At 38.2% G+C, this 18,413-nt stretch overlaps 1 protein-coding gene across 6 annotated transcripts in view; it reads right to left on the reverse strand.

Moving 5' to 3' along the window:
* The window catches only part of LOC145212107 (voltage-dependent L-type calcium channel subunit alpha-1D-like), a 64,128-nt gene extending 46,784 nt beyond the window's left edge, over positions 1-17,344 (reverse strand). For 4 of the 6 annotated variants that reach the window (XM_080080138.1, XM_080080140.1, XM_080080136.1 and 1 more), the window contains exon 1: positions 17,160-17,344. In XM_080080138.1, coding sequence (XP_079936264.1) covers positions 17,160-17,274 — 115 coding nt within the window. In that variant the 5' untranslated portion in view covers positions 17,275-17,344. Of the gene's footprint in view, positions 1-6,060; positions 6,287-14,906; positions 15,016-17,159 lie in introns of those variants that run through there. The other 2 variants (XM_080080141.1, XM_080080139.1) reach the window with 2 other exon arrangements.
* Between the last annotated feature and the right edge of the window lie 1,069 nt (positions 17,345-18,413).

The raw sequence follows: 18,413 nt of genomic DNA on the forward strand, positions 1-18,413 counted from the left end.
CTTTACCTCCAGTTTTTGGTGATATCATGTGTTCTTGTCTGAAGAACACAGACGTATCACAACTCGACATAGAGAAATATGGATAAAATTCTAAGAAATCTTTTCTACACAGTTTGCGAACTTAACGTTACGATTATCGAGTGGAACTTAATCTGTATTGTTTGCAATGTTTTGTATTTTGCTTCAGGTCAAACTAGCGGTCGTAAAAGTCTGCGCAAGGTTACAATTATGTGGGTATTGCGCGTCGAAATCAGACCAACATAGCTCGTGATTAACAAAACCACTAACTACCACCAAAGCAAAATTGTTTGTGGTGTCTTGAAACTCTTGAAGTTGTCTAAAACTAAAGAAAAAGACCTAACCTAAATCTTTACATATATAATTGCAGAGATAAATCTCCACAAACGCTTTAAAGATAAAGTACTGTTCCTTTTTTATACTCAGTTTGCCACAGTGTGCAAAAAATAGTGTTGTGATATAATACCCATTCCATTTCCGGGGTTACGTAAATGGGACATAATCAAGTTTCAGTGACGTTACACAACCGTCATAGCTTTTGAATATTATGTTTCGAAGCAGGTATGTGGTGGTATTGTTAAACTCAATGGCAATTCGATTGTGGCATTGATAATTGCTGAAATACAAGACACGACACGCTGTCTACTGTCTCCTAATCACCGTGCTTTGGACGTCAATGGTCTGTGGCCTCATTTCACCGACGGTTACCTTTTCTTGCTCCTGCGAGCGACTTTAGCTTATACGCTGGTAAAGTACTTTCGACATAGGATAACAGTCACGGAATTGAACAGAATTTGAAACAATACAACTGCTTATATAAAGCTGCACGTCTATGAAGAGACAACGCTTGTGGACATTGTGCAAAATGCCAAACATGCTTATAATACTTGCGGCGAATCTACAATACCACATATGCCTTATCCCTGATAATGACAGAAGGATTTGTCCAAACTTTTCAGAATAAACTATGTCAATTTTTTCGTCTACTTTGGCCCCCAATTGTACCGATTTCAAAGCCTCACAAACAGATCTGTTTACAAATATGTATGTCAAATGCCTTACAAATAGATTTGTGTACAGCGTTGAAATGTAACTTCATAAGACCAATAAGACAACAATTGGCAAGCAAATTACAGAAAACAGGTCAAAGCAGCCGATTTTGCAGTTACGTAACCTGTGCGTATGCCCTAATCCTGAGATACGAGCTAAAGTTAAGTTTAAGGCGACTTTATTCGGGCCTTTGCTGTGCGTTTGCCATGCATTGGCATCGATTCTTAAAATCGATTTAAACTAAATGTTTCGATTGGCGCAGCAGAGAACAGAATCGACTTCACAATGCGTTCCAAGCAATATACCGGGTTTTAAGCCAGGATAGTGGTATCAAACTTAGCATCGGGTATTAGGGCGTTTTACACATACAACAAGATTTGGGTGAGATAAACACATTGTGAAGTGCAAAACGGTTCCTTGTTGGCCTGCATTCCACAGTGCTTACGCTCAATCGATTATGACCGCAGCGAGCGACACAAAAACGAAAACCGGACGAAATTCGCGGGATTTCTTATCAAAACAAACGCATCTCCCAAATCAACTGGATTACTGTACAGTATAACACTAAATCTAAAACCCTGTTTGCAAAGCACAGAATTTTCCAATAAGTTTTATCATACCTTTCAATGTACTATATCGTTAACTTAAACAAGGCGACAACTCGCTTGCAACTTTAAAAACACGACCTTTGTGCCTCGATTATGAGTGATTTTCGTTGTTCTTATCTTATCGGAAGCTATTGTGTATTTTGATGGACTAAAATCACTTGAAATGCCGTCTTGGCCGTTCACATATGCAATACTTTTAAATCTGAACCCACCTGCACACCAGGCATTGGAAAGGACGGCAACTTCTTGTTATGTACATCAGCTGTACTGGTATCTAACCCTGCGCTCGCACGACTGAAAGTAAAGTAAGTTTAGCCAAAAAAATGAGGATAGTCTGATCTGCCCCCAAGAGACTACCTCGCATAAACTGTTTCACTAAGTTAATCTACTTGCTCTTCCGTCTGCAAGTCGGGCGCCAGAGACACGTTAGTACGGCCACGGAGTCTTTACCACACTTCGCACGGACAAGGCGGTTTCAGGCATAAAGCACGAAGCGACAAAATCACATCACCGCTCGCGCACCTCTCCAGCGCCGGCGGCGCGTGACATGTGCATTCAAGCGTGACCGCCGCGACAGGCGAGCGCAACAAGGTTCAGCCACTCGACTTGTTTAGGATACAATGCCACCTGTTGTCGATGAGCACAATACCAGTTCCGAAATGCACACACATTTAGTATTGAATGTTGTACGTTCAATTTGCGCCTGCAAACCTTACGGGAGTTTTGCCAGGGTTTTAGAGTGTTTTTCTGCAGTGCATTTGCTACTGATTGCTTGGTACACTAAAAATCACCGAACAAAACTCAAAAACTAGTCAATTCTGGCAGTACTTGATTTGGCATGGATTACACCAACTGCAAAAATTAAAGGATACCAAGTTACAAACAACCGTAGCATTCCATATAACTAGTCAAGGTCTCTTGACTTGCATTTCAAAAGCAAAACATATTTAGAAAATACCAATCGCAACAGTAAAATTTATTGAATCGATTATGGAAAAAGCTGTTGGAAGTCACGTGTCTCTTACGTCAATCAAACCATTTGTTACACTCTTTAGTGCCATCACGCGGATTGTTGTGCAAAAGGTTGCATAACGTGCCTAAAGCGTGGCGCGAAACTCGTTTTCTTGTTAAAAAACAACCTTTTTGTGACCTACTAAAATTGTCTTGCAGCACCCTTGTCATGTCACAGTAATAATCGATTATGACGTAAGAAACAAACCCACAAGAGACTTGCGTAACAGCGTTATGATGCAAAGCAACAAAAATTCGACATATCAGCTCGCAAAAAGTTTGTGTTCATGGGTTATCAAAGACTCCCAAAGCCCCTGGAAATACTGTTTCATCAGATGTGAGATTTGAGCTTTTTTTGGAAAACCTTGCAACTAAACTGTTATCTTAAGGTAATGTTGAAAAAAAGCTGTTAACTGGATGATGCATTTACAATTTTTTTTTGTTTTTTAAAAACAATGACAAGCTTTAGATTTAAAAAAATGCAATAAAATCTCTAGTCGTGCACCAGCAAATTTTAAACATTGATAAACTACGGTGCAAGCAAATAGTTTGACCCGGCCTTTTGAATGCGAACAATAAAAATTAAGCAATCGTTCTCCTACATTGTTCACACCGGAGATAGCAAACGTCTTTTCTCACTTCACAATCGACGTGAAGGGAAAAATCGATAGCTGACGGCGCGGGAGTTGCAAGGCTTGATTGATTTAACTTAATTTTTCAGCGACCAAAACTTACACCAGCTTTAGTAAGAAGTAGAAATCAAATCAAACCCTCAGCAATTTTAATGTGGAAAAGCTTGACAATGTTAATTTGGATATCAAGGCATGATGTTGTATTTAAGTGGTGATGTGAGCAGCGAATGTTGTGTTAAGGTACCTTCGCTTGGTGAAAGTAACATGGCAACTAAGTGGTACAAAACAATCACCGAACTGGCTGCAAAAAGTTCGAATTTTATGGATCGTGATTAATCATCCATGCCTAAACACGCGCACCTAATTTCAACGTGGTTTTGGTGATGTTCTTAGTTTTACACATTCAAACAGAAATCAAAAACAATGTTTGAGACATAATTCACCAGTAAATTTACACCTTGACGAATCGTAAATAGCCGTCATTTTGAATGTGTTATTTATCACTGCGCGGTCTGCTATATAATCTAGATATACGTTAGATCAGGGGTGGGCAACCTGCGGCCCTTTGATTAAAGTTGTGCAGCCCGCAGAGACACTTGGATTTCAAATGTACTGGCAAACGAGTCCAATTATTATATTTTTTTGAGCAGATTAGTGCGCCCGGTGCTATTTTTCTGCGACCTGACAGTATGCTGCTAGAATCAAATGCGAATTTTACTTGTATTAAGGCATTTTTTGTATGCAGCGAAGTAAGATCACCTTGTGTTATATAAAGGTGCGGCCCGCGATCTAATCATCGCAATTGTATTTGGCCCCACGGTGACAAAGGTTGCCCACCCCTGCGTTAGATCATCATTACACAGTGGTCCTAGAGCAGTGATTGCGCAAAAACGATTTGAATTGTTCCCCAGTGCACGCCGGCTCATGAAACGATACAGGAAATTACGAAAAAGGGGGATAGCCAAATGTCTGTTAAAACCGCAGGTAGAATGCCAGCTGACTGGAAGAGCTGAATCCAGGCCCTCATTAATATTCAGTACAGGGGTCACTGTTTAATTGCCGCCGCTTGGAACGCACCTGCTCGTTTTTCATCCTGCACCTGACACAGCTGCTGCAAATACTAGCAGGTATAATGGCTGGTTGTCACTTATGAGATGCTCCACGCTAATAACATTTGTAGTTTTCCAAACCAAAAATATGAAACTCATGTTTTGCCGTCTCATTTTAAACCTATTCACACGATTTGCGCGGTATTCAAATATAAATTTGTAAGTATTAGATGATTTCGAAGAACATGCAAAAACTCTTACAGAATATGGGCTATCAATTCGGGACCAACGACTACATGAGTGGACCCCGTTTAAAACCAACAAAAACGGATTTTATCACAATGATATCTTTGATTTCAAGAAACATTACATACAAAGTTCTGACGTTTTGAGACCACCTGCGGTCACGTGCCCTTTATAAAATAATCTTTGATGTAAGTTGGCAGCATCAGTCTGTTCAAGTATTTCTATAGAATATATAACATACAAAATAACGGCAATGCACAATCCACACATGGGAGATTGTGGGCGATTTCTCTCGATTAATATCGATCTGCATTGGCCCGTTAAGCCATTAGACCAGATCAAGGCACTTAGCTAATTAAATAACGTTCTGTACCTATCCCAAGGTTCCAATGCACGAACGCTAAGCAAATATTGCCCTTTTGAACACCAAACTCCAAAAAACGAACTTGCATTTAAGATACATTAACAAGTTTCTCGCTGTCCTAAAAGAACTATACGTTTGCACCGGTAAATGAATCAAGTTGTAATTAGTAAAATTTCATTCACTGGCACCATTGTAAATATAGCAGAAAAATCAAACTGCAAAATTATGATGTTTGATAATCCATTGGGACTAAAAACTACGAAAGCAAACGTATCAAATCCTAATTATGTACATGTGTGTATAACTATATTTTTTATTATATTGAACATTGTATTTGTTTGTAAATATTATATTTATAAAGATTCACGCCATTGCGCTAACCATATTAAATTTATTTACATGTTTCGTTTAATCATGTGCTTGGATCGGTTAAAAGAGTTTTAAACCTTCGATACAACTCAAATTGTTTTCTTTTTTGAACAGGTAGATACGCAGAGGGTAATAAAAATATTTTCACTAGAGTGCATCAATAGCGGAGTAATAAATCAATACGTTGAAGCAAATGAAATCGGCAGTACTCTTGCCACGTCTCAAGAGTATTCAGTCAAACGTTATCGCTTTAGAAACTGGAACTGCGCAACTGCACATTTAAGTTAGATCCAATTCCAAAAAACATTCACTCTGACCATTCAACTTAAACAACAGTGACCTTAATCTAAACCACCCTATGACAGCCCACAGCGGCCGATTTCTAAGACAATTCCCAACAAAATGCCAAATTTGAACATATTGCCTTTTGGCAGCCTTTTCTTGTGGATACCAGCTAACTTCTTACACATATCATCATTATACAACCAGCTGGTATAAAGAATAAAATTGTGCTTGTTGTATACAGTGTTTGCAACGGTTAACTATGCATTAATTTGTCCGTGTACTGCTCAATCTCTAATGTGCCTGTCAAATTTTAATCACTTTTGATCAAGTCTTTTCTTGCCATGCCCACCCAACAAATGCATTTTAAAAGGCAAAACAACCATTATAAAGTTGTCCCCGGCGTTAACATAGAACAAAAATACACTTACGTTCCTGGGAGAAAGATGATCTTCTTCTGCCTAGCGGCCGTGGACGGAATCTTACAGACATGATATCGCCCAAAGAGTCAACAAGATTTTGCCGAGAAAATGCTACCCAGTTAAATCCGCAGCTTCACTCTTTCTATACATCCAGCAATGTCATCTCAGATGCGGCTTATACACTACTAGATACTGGGCGATCAGTCACTATACCTTACCCCATGCAGTGCCACCACACAAACACTGTAGAATCAGATTGGAAGCTAGAATCAATCGCTGAGGAAATGCAGTTAGCTAAAAAGGCGCGATCGATAAAGCAATGGCGTGAGCCAACGCCGGAGGGTCAACATTCTCTCCCCGCCCGGCGCTACAGTGGATTAAGAAGAAATAGTTGCAAATATTTTGTTTGCGTATTTATTTTTCTGTCCAAACATTAACTCTTCCAACGCTTAGTTTGATATTCGCGCTTATGGCGCTAAGAAACTAAAGGATTATTACTTATCAAATATTCAAATGACCAAGCATTTAATGACCTACTTCCTTTCTGTGCACTATCTTGTCTCAATCTGAATTTGAATTCGTAATCGTGTTAATGACGTCATGACTGGCGCGGAATATACAAAATGTGACGTCATGTGCTATTCTACCTGGTCACAATCTCGCGAGCATGCACAATCCACAAAAAGACGAATGCCTCTATTTATTATTTCTGACATCTCATTGACTGCCTGCACCTGCCTTGTTCATTAACAGTCGCCATTTGCACTATATGCGTTAATCTCCTTCGCTGGCCGGCGAACACGTCTGCTTTCCGTCTCCTACCAACCCTTGGCGTTTTATCAGCTGGCACACGCTCGAGTCCCCGCCAGAATGACAGCGCATTGCTTGGGACTTAACCCTGTGTAGGTAAATCGAAGTGCTTCACACCAAATCGATCTGTTGATTGGAAACGGGCATTCGATTGAACACCAAACGTTATGTGAATTGTTTCGCATTCGGCGACCGCAATAATATTGAATTCAAATTTTCATTGCGATTTAATTGGTTGTCCCGCAATAACGGCTGGTTAGTGTGGGCAATAAAACTATGTGTGCAACCTTTAAAAGCTGTAATTACGTTTGACTTTAATTGCAACTGTACAGCTGGAAGGGTGATGTTTTCGATGTAGCGATGCCATCAACGCATGTCAAAAGTTTATTTTTAATGTTTTTTGCTGGTTTCGTGTGTAATGAAACACCAGAATACGCACTTTTACTCTTTAAAGTGACAATTACAGGCGGTGTTAGACCGCAGATTTTTTTTCACACATCTATGCAGAAAAATTTGAACAGGTACAAAATTTAATGTATTTTTTAACCTTGATCGAAACAGTTACCACGAGTTCGTAGTTTATAAACTGTGTTGTAGATAAACCTGTTGTTTAAGTTCATTAACCACCATTGCAGCCCCCAAGCTTTTAAACTTGTGCTACTCTGCATTAAAAAGTATCACATTACGATTTTAAAGATTTTCAAGGCGGTCTACAGCTTTAAACGTTACCATAACATGATTCATAAGGCCATGTAAGGATTTAGATTATACCGTACTACGTCTTAAACATATTTAAGGCCGCGTACAGCATTAAACGGCACCATACGTCGGTTATAGAGACTCTCAATTACCGTGTACAGCATTTAACGATTCCGTACTACGATTTTCAAGGCCATGTACAGCATTAAATGGTACCGTACCACGTTTTTGAAGATTTCAAGGCCGTGTTACAGCACGGTTCGATACACAATGTTGCGAAAATGGTTTCGGTTTAACAATCTGTCATAATATGTGACAATATACGTAGGATCGATCGTCGGTTGCCGAAACGGTAAACGTACCATTGATGATTTAAAGCCACTTATGATACAACGTATGGGTTGGCTTCGGTATATGCCATATGGACAAGGCTGAAAATTGATTTTTCATTACCTTCCGCTGGTACCCCTGTATATTGATATTTACTGGTTCCAATATGCTCGTAAAAACGGCTTTACGAGCAGTAAAAGTAAAATACTATGCTATTTGGTTATTACTCAAAGTGTAAAAGTGTTTGATATAGATGTGATAAAAATTTTGCCAAGACGATTAGAATCAGATTGGTAAGGTATAAATGACTGGATACTGCATACATATATGAATGTGCGAATTGCCGAGGCAAAATCTTAAAATTAAATGCAAATATATAGGCATAAATCCATTAAATTAGTGGCAAAATTTGCGTTGTGATCTCAACGCAAACAAGGGCCAATGTAGCTACGCGGTTCTTAAAACGCAAAATTACATTTTATATCTTCCTTAAATTTTTAAACCGCTAGCACCCATAAAACGACAGGATGCTATTTAAATCGTTCATATGAAGAGTAAAACTGCGGTCGTCAAAATTTAGATAACAAGGGGATACGGTCTGCTGCCTTTGTATTACAATGACAAAACTCGACGGGAAATGGAATTATAAACAGAGGCTAAAATCCGTTTTACTTTGTCGATCGCTTCACTAATTTCGAAAGTTTGCGTCAGTCAATGCGAAAAAGCAACTGTTGCTTAACTTTATCGGAATAATTGTCGACTTTTGTAAATGTTGTATAAAGCATAGGTTTGAAAGTTTTTGGCACATATTGGTTTCATGCTTAATACACCTACATATACATATGTAGTCTATAAAATATATATGCGTGCTCGATTGTTTGTTTTTGTTATTGAAGGCGTTTGACCTCTTTAAAAATTAAAAAAACTGCTAAAATAGAAGGTATACGAGTGACCGCGAAAACACAAGACCAAAATCCCTAAGCTTTTAGGGTCCAGAATTCACAAAAGCCCAAGTATATAGCGTATGTTGGGGGTAATCCTACTTAGGCGCTACGCGAAACACTTCAATTTAGCTATACATATATGCTTTGACCAAAAGCTTTTTACTGTTGCAAGTGCCTTATCCTGGAAGTCAACTTAATATTCAAGTATGGGTTTATGGTAGCACCAAACGCAAATTCAACACTTTTGAAACCGGTTACTTTAAGCGTGATACTCGACAATTTTAATTTTTAACGGCTAGCCTGCAAAGTCTTGCCATCTAAACGCGTGGGGATACCTAGTGTTGTCAACACAGACTTGTAAGCAGGCCCGAAATTGGATCCGGCCCACCTTGTTTTAACAATTAGACCCAAAAACATTGCACCACTTTACCATTAAAACCCATTTTTTGCGATTGACCTTTCGTTCAATCAGTTCTCCTGTCGCACATTTCTACTATGCTTGCGGTAATACTTCGTTATTATTCTGGGCTTTCATATTTCGTCTATCCCAAGCCAACTGTATAACATTGTTGTAAATGGATTCCCTCTTAACCTATGAATCGGTAGCGCCTTCTCCCTCAAAACCATATATCCTCTGTACAAACAACCCCCTTTTAGCTCAAGGCTTTGTTGTATATTATTATTTCCGTTCCGCAATGGGGTCAATTTAGGTCAAACGCGTGCCGAGATAACATCCATATAGATTTTCAAGATTAAAAAGTCAGAAAACACTGCAGCCAAAGTTAATGCATGTTCAAGTATTTTTGTTTCCGTTTTCAAAACACTCGTCAGTGCCTTAAAACGCCAGCAAGCTGAGTCACAAAAACAAACAAGCGTCCCTGCTTTGGCCTGCGAGACTGCCAGACGGGTGCACTTGAGGGTCAACCTTCCAGCATTGCGCAACCCAAACAATAATCTAATCCTCGGCGCCTTGTGCGAGTTTTGACGTCATTTTCGTGCCTTGGTCTGCTAACAAGGCCGCATATTTGGGCTGATAATGCATATGTGACTTATCAATGCGTCATATTTCGTTTGCAAGCTTAACGGTGGCTGGTAATGAGTTACAGGCAAATACGAATTTCAACTTTGCATTAAGCACACTTTGGTCAGTTTTGTTCAAACCAATCCGTACAGTATAGATTTAGCGCAAAATATCGGTGGGTGGTAATGAATAACTGGCAAATACTTTAAATTAGGTACACTTTATAGTAACTTTTGTTCAAACTATACGTATATTACAGATTTAGCGCACATTTTTGGCATCAAAAACGCTTGATACACATGTCAACGCATCTTCTCCTGTGAGAATCTACTTGAAGCTTTTACTCATACCACAATTCGCATAGACATCAAACATCAACTTGCGTTATACAAACGCTTAGCAGAGTTAAATCAAAATCGTTTGACAGTTTACAGTAAAGGAACGCAGGAATAAATATAGACGATCAATAGAAACACAATTGAGGCAGGGGTCTGACGTCGTTATTACGTTTAGTGACGTAGTTACGGTTACGCGATCGAACTGTTGGCGTGGACCTTAGAACTGTGACCGTGTAACGATGTTACGTTAAGGTAATTTTTAATATGGGCGTAAAAATAGATGGACAACTTTGAAATGTAATGTGATGTGTGTGATTCTGACATTTTTTGTTTCACTTTCAAATATTTTGTACGTCAATACGATTGTTCGCATATTCATGGGAAACGAAAGGTAAAAATCTCTCAAAGCCAAAATCTCATAAATTAAGTCAATGAGCAACTGTAGCAAAGAGTTTACACTACAAGTTTAGAGGTGCAGCAAAAAGGTTTTCTAAGCCACCGTTTTAAAACAACGTAAGCCACACAGCTCTAACCATACGCTCTTTCCAAAATTGCTAGCGGGGCAATGGATTAGCCAGAATTCGAAACCCACTATTGACACCTAGCGGAAACAAACAAAATACCAAACTGCCGCACACAGCCTCTATACCGACCACACCTAACAACCGTCCCGGGCTTAAACCCTTCAGAAACTTGGCCGAATGGTCCGACGCGCCTGAGCTTAAAACTCGATCGCGATGCTTTCCCGGGAGCGTCTTGGGTTCGAACCCCGTGAAAAAATAAAAATAAACCCTTCAAAAACGACATAGGGCCCAAATACGGGTTAGTCGAGACACAATCTCACCGTTGGAAAAGCAATATTTGCTCGAAAGAAACCGTATTAAATTGCGACAACGTTGTGAAAATCTTAACAGGCAAGAGCGGTCGACTGTGCAATTGCTCAATGCATGCCATTGCATGGTGACAATGCGTTTGCCAGATGCTTTGGTAGTAATGACCAGAAGGTGCCATTTTAATCGACAGTAGAGTGACGGAGGACTGGAATGTGCAGTTGTTGTTTTCGAGTGTTGCTTACATTGATCGATATCACCTGCAGGGCTGACCTAACCGTTACGCACCTTAACAGGCAATCACAACGTAGAAGTGTACTGTTTTTTTAGAGGAAAAAATTTCATATTTGGGGTCCTAGCAATTGGTTCTCCATATTTGCGTTGTGTCTAAGTTTAATTACTTCCAATTAATTAAAAGACTGATTTGCTGCTCTTTATTAATTCCACGTTCATTGCGTTATTTTATGGTTGAAAAAATATGTAAATCTCTTCTGATAAAGACAAAAAAATAAAAATAAAATTTAAGGTTTCGTTTACTTTATTTTTATTAACAGTGTTTCAACAACTAAGATTTCATTACGCCAAATGCTCTACAATCTACATCACGCTTAATTTTGTAATATAAATTTGCTCAAAGTTGGAGCTTTAATAACTATAAGCCCATAGTCAATTAAAAAATGGTGGTGACTGCCGTGCCAATTTTGGTTTTTAAATATATTCGCGTGCCAACCCTGGATATTTTTGTAAACACGGGATATTTTACCGGGCAATTATTGGGCGCTTCCCTACGCATTCAAACCTTCATTACAATGTGTAGCCCAGCTGTTCACGCGAAGGCTACTATTGATACCCTTACCCCGTTTTCCAAGACGAAACAGAAGCTTGTATAATCTTGCTAACTTATTACCGATTCGCGCCAATTCCCAATATTCGGCCAATATGTCTAGAACCTTAGATGGAATCGCCAAGGAAAAATCTTATGTCAAATGCAAGTAAACTTGTTTGAGAAACTCAGAAAATAGACAAAAGTTGGTTGGGTGAGAAATCATAAAGTTTACCATTTGAATGCTGGAAAAAGCTCGAGTGCCATATTCAAATGCTCTGCGTGCCACATTTGACACGCCTGCCACGTGTTGGACACCCCTGATATACATGTTCAACTCACAAAAAAGGCATTTCTCCAAAAGTTGAAATGCCGATATAATAACCAGTCAAACCGAATTTCGATAACATAACAACTAAATAAAGTTAAATTATTTCAAGTATTTTTGTTAACCATTGGTTAGACAAACGTTTCAAGTCTTCTCTTTCTATCCACGTGCCGATCTTGCATTAGACAAGCTTTTAGCTGATGAGCTTTCAAAGTGCGCTTAAACTGCGATTTAAGATGCCAAATTTAGATCAATGGAACGTTGCTGCAAGCGGATTGGGTTACGATTTCTACATTTCAATAAAGCCTAACGGGTAAATGGTCTTTTTCAGTTTCTTCAACAGTGCATGCATGGTGTTTTTTGAATGCAGTATGGATTAAAACACAATCGAAGTATCTATAAGAACACATTCTTGCAGTTTTTCTACAATTTTAAACAGCTTTACGATGCTACAAAAATACAAATGTTCAAATTGAATTATGAAGACGAAATAACAAAAATAGCGAATCAAGGCTAGGCCAGGCTCCAAATATTGTTAACTGGTAATATGTAAGTTAGCACATAATAGAAAAGACCAATCATTCAGCCATCAACTCAATAAGCTAGAATGTGAGTGTTACCATCTTTTAACCCATGGCTCGGATTGAACTCGAACAGTATCCATTTAACGAATACACGCTCTGAATTATCCAACACTCCAATTAATAGATTTCCAGTAGCTCACTACTGTATAAATAAAGCATATGATTGCATATATATTCTACAAGTCACAACAACCGTTGAAGGACTTGAAGCAAAATAATTTCCGGATAAAGTCGTTCAACAACAGGACACAAAACCTAATCCTTAGGAGTTATCAGAATGCAGGATAGAAATCGGCAAAAATTGGGGCAAGTTGCAGTCACTTCAAAGATTCGTATCTGAGGTTGGTAATTAGGGAATGCATGGAATTACTAGCGCGGTAAAACCGACCCACAAATCCGCTTAGAATTATCGATTTTCGGTGAGACCAGAAGCGGGTCGGGTAATTTGTTGAAGGCGTTAACACGTTTAATAGGATTGTTAACACTTTTTTTAGCAAGGATACTCCACAACGAAGATATTGAAAAGCCAAACACATTATATCTTGTTGAAATAAATAATATGAAAAGCAAGGAAAAAAAATATATATACTACCTTGTTAAACAAGTTGTCTGTAAAGTTAAAAGCTTACACTGATATTGACAGCAAAGCTATTTAAACGTTAAGTTTGAAATCAAAACATGTTTAGCTATAGTCCAAAGTGTTTTACAAAACATTGTCGCTTTTATATTTAAAAAAATACATGATACTTTTATTAACAAGTATTTTACTTTTGACGGGTTGTTTGCGTTAAAACACTAAAGTTACTAAATTTTACCATAAGTTTTCAAGCAAAAACATGTCATGTGTTTGAGAGTTAAGACTGTACTAGAGGTTCAGGGTAGAACAAAAAGACCGGTTTCAAACAGCAGCGTACAATGAAGGGTTGACTGCAAAATGCAAAGCGTCCAGACTGAATGGAAATCACATTGACACCACATTAGTGCCGACTCAATGCCATTGGAGGACGTAGACCTGAAAGTCGTTTGGCAGTTCAATTTGATCAGCAGAAGTATTTCAACAGTTCATCCACTACAAGGGCTATACTGGCATAACCTTTTGCTGTCTCTGTGTGTTTTTTTAACACCGTACACTTCACACATACATTTCTTCCATAACATGTTTTGGTGTGTAATATAATACAAGTGTTTAGGAACAATGTCAAGTCTTGTTTCAATGCAAGACACGGAAGCAGAAAAACTACGCCATGACTTTTGTAATCAAAATTTGTTCATAAAGACCTGAGAATTTGATTTGTGATTTGTAAATAAATAACTTTGTCTGAGTTCCAACATACTCTATTGGTATCATCAGTGGTAACAACTTTCGTATTAAGTTTAGTATAGTCATTTTAAAAAGAGAAACTTTGCACGGCTAAAAATGCCCGATAAAATGTCTACATCGCAATGTATTCATTATACACAGCACTTTGGCATTTTCGTATCGGATTCAACTTTTTAACGCATATGCCTTGTGTTTTTAATTTGAACCACATCGGTGTGCATTAAATTGAGTTATTCGGCGATTTTCGCTTGGGACTCATCAATGACCTACTTTGCCACACCGACGTTTCGCCCTATATGAAGATACCATTAGCAAATCACTACACGATTGACCCTGTGAGACATGCTGTGACAAATGGAAAAACCAATCAACCCTATACACGTTGAAGTTCTGTGCGGTACATTGGATGTATCAGAACGCCTTTAAGAACAGATCGATATACGCACAACGAAACAATTCAAAAGGAGGCAAACAATTACTGATTGAAACTGTTAACTTTCGTTTAAAAAAAAATGGCCTCGTACTATCAGGAAAAGTATACATTTTTTTAATACTTGGAACACTACACATCGCTCGGTGAAAAACAAAAATATGGTAGATCGTGCATAAGAGTGAATACATTGTCATATTGGAATGGTTACAAAAAGCGTATTTGCTACATGTAAGGCCCTTGCAGTTTCGTTTTTAACAAGCTTCCTAAAAATGTAGCTTTAACGTGTGCAAGGTGCTCAAATTTGAACATTATGCATAATTATGCAAAAACATAGCTAGGATAGGTCTTTCGGTCATTTCTTGGTCAAAGGAAACTTAAAAATACATGTACGTACCAGGTAGCGACGAAAATCCATCTACTAAAATCCATTTGAGGTAACGCTCGATGACTGCCGGATAGGTTTTTTTACGTCCTGCCGTTTCTTGTAAATTCCAAATAAGTCCTCACTCAAAATGAGTGGATGGTCGGTAACAAACACAAAAAAATAAGCCTCGGCGTTTACTAGACGAACCCTTGGATATAAAACTGTTAAAATCACGTTTTTACAAACTTCAAACAGTACATAAAACAACAATTGGCCTATTCATCTCAAAATCTGCTTTTAGGACAGTAACTCGCAAACACTCACAAAGCCTGGTAGACTCAAAATTATTTAAAATCCCCAATACTCGAGTAGTAAAAATCTGTTTCGTACCCTTGCTGGGCCCACTAGCAGTTTATTCGCTTGCAGCTGTTTCTCCTGGCACGCTGCTCATTATTTCGAGTGCCGGTTGGTTTAGCATTAGCAAGCGGGATCAATACGAATGAAAGCAATCCACTGTCCCAGCGCAGCACCTAATCGCAAAACCGATAAAACTAATCAGATGCTTGTCTGTAAATGGTGCCCGGCTTTGGCCAATCTAGCAATTTCGACGAGAAGTCTAAATAATGATTTGGCGAATAAGCTGCTAATGCCGGCTGCGGTGTTTTAAACATAGAAAATGCATTTCCTTGAGGTAGACCCCAATCTGCTTCACAGGGGTCTTTGATCTCACGTGTTCAACTAAATCATGTGAATAGGATATACAAGTCGTATACCTCAGTATTTTCTTGCTAAAACACCTTTATACATAATATAATTTTATCTGTTACCCGCTCAATTCCGTACCTTCTTTCGGCCATCCTCTCATAAGAGTTAGGCCTGCTAATTTACAACTATTTCTTACATTGCTATGGTCATAGTCTTATAGATAAGGAAAAGTCTTATAGATAAGTTCTGCGTGACTTAAGTTCAATATTGTCAGCAACTTAGCTCTAACAAACGCGTCTCAACACAGATACCTGACGACAGAAGCTCTGTATGCAAGATTGATCTGTTGAAGAGCGTTTTGCCTGCGACCTAATCGCTATGGTATAGACATGTCGACCTAACGTGAAAATTTTACATACGTATCGAATACCAACATCTAACCATTTACTGCGAATGCATTGCTTAGATATTTTTCAGGTGATTGTTACAAATATATCTCGCTTAATTGAGGCAGCTCATATACGGCTTAAGTCCTATTAAAATTATTGGGTTGACAGAATTACTACAATTATTACTGAAACTAAATACTTTATTGAAACAAACTCCAATGCATTTTTACTGTGTCACTAAAGTGCAAAGTTTTCTACATATTTTGATAACTTTATACATCTACACTCCAAATAATATTGAAAACATCAGGCATTTCCCATATCAAAGGCCTGCATACATTTCTTACTACCTCACAACAGATTAAAGATTCCATCAGTAAAAGCCCTCAAGTATCGGAGATAAAATGGAAACTAGCTCATCGATTCGATCGGCCGTCCTTCTGTTGCGTTCTGCTAACGCGTTGCTCATTACTGCTTGATACCGTTGCCAGATAAAAGGCGTCTTAATTATGACATAGGAGCGCCCACTGGCGGAACATATTTTAGGTTTGTCGTTTGTGTGTGTTTATAAGACGAACGCAACAAACACCGCGTGAAGAGCACTTTTAAAATGCTAAAAATTAAGCAAGATACAAAACAAACTTTGGTCCACTGATTTTTTTGTTTGGTAAAATACACTGCTTTTCGTATCTAAAGCACAAGAGCCTCATCGCGTATGTAAAAGTAACATTGTCAAAACTTGCTGTTTCTGAGTCAGAGTTGTTAACAGGCCGAAAACAAGGCCCGAACCCGAATCGTTTTGAGAAGCCCGTATAGGCCCGAAAGTTTGATTGTCAAGCCTATACATTGAAGCCTCAGGAAACACCAAGACAACAAACACAATAGACAATTGGTCTTAAACACGGCGTTTTAGGGCAGTTTGGCACTAGGTCAGGACCGAGAATGTAAAGTCAGGCCGGAATCAAGCCCAAGCCCGAACCCGGCCCGACTTAAAACTCTGCTCTGCGTTATAACATTAGTTCACAAAAAGTATGTTGATAAAACTAAGACTTCCTTGAAAAGGGTTAAAGCAAAAATAAAACAACAATAAGGAGGTTAAAAGGCCGACATTGCATCTTCCTGGATTTAGCTACAAACATTCATGTTTTCAAGTGGTTTACCTACAAAATAACAAGCTATATTCACTTACCCAGCAGTTTCAGCAGGTCGTTGGACAAAACTTTATGGCAGATCGTTTTTCCTTTGTACAATGCATTTTCATTCTCTTTTGCGAGTCTCTCCTCTGCTTCCAGGATTTGATACATAACAGCACCTTTCTCTATCAAATTTATTTTTGAAAGCTAGTGCAACCTGTTTTATCTATGACTAAATCTAACCTTAACAGGAAAAGATAAAAAATCCAATGTAAAGTTTTACTATCATTTTAGCTGCTTTTCAACCTGATTGTGTGTATTTCTGTGTCACAAAAACTGATTGCTGCACTTCATTCCATTTTTAAAATATTCGTTTGAAACCATTGTTTTGTTATAATTTTAACAAACAGAATCAATAAGGGTCGGTATTTAGAAAGACTGCTATTCCGACACCTTGTACTGCACTGCGCCAAGTTTCTGTGTCTACTTGCGTGTGTAGAGAGAAGGTTCACCAACCAACCGAACAAAATGTACGAATCTGACAACTGACAAATTGATTGGATGCAAGACAACATTAGCTAAAGCCTCAAACCGTTTTTGTTTTGGATGAGACTAATTAAAAAATATACAATATCCAGCATATTTTCTTTAACTGTCTTGGGTATGTCTAATAAAAACTGCTTTCTTTTCATTACATTTCATCGCTGTTACAGCAAGATTGTCAAAAAACATTTTTTTTTGCAAAACAATCTTAAGCCTATAATAAATCTGCCGGTCAGCAAAGTAACCAAACACTACTTAACAAGCATCAATCATGTATACAAATGTTCTATCACACTTTACGCTAACAGCTGTCGTCGCCTTGCATGGCGAATCTGGGTTATTAATCTGTGCTAATCAGTTTGCATGTTTACTGCAATTTCTGTTGCACTTTTACGGTAACATTATTTGCAAATTGATGTGCTACTTTTTTTTATTAACTTTGCATCAGTGAAAAAATGCAACTGTTTCAAGTTTGAAACAATGGAAAAATTCTAGAATACATATTCTTTATTTGAAACAATCCTTTGAATCTTAAACGAAACCAACAAAAATGTGAGTGCTTCAATGTAATTTTTGGATAAACCGCCTCAATTTTATTCACAAATTAACAATTTTGTTTATCCATTACCTTCTTGCATAATTTGAGCGCATTATTTTTTTCCAGAATTTGCAGCAACCCTCAGATGGTTCTGTAAAAGTGGTTGCCGATTTTTCGACATGGTTCATTAGTTTCAATTTTTATTGTGTATTTTGTTGCCGCGTTTACA

Source organism: Phallusia mammillata, chromosome 2 (assembly GCF_965637545.1).
Source record: "Phallusia mammillata chromosome 2, kaPhaMamm4.hap1.1, whole genome shotgun sequence".
In the NCBI taxonomy this organism is placed as follows: domain Eukaryota; kingdom Metazoa; phylum Chordata; class Ascidiacea; order Phlebobranchia; family Ascidiidae; genus Phallusia; species Phallusia mammillata.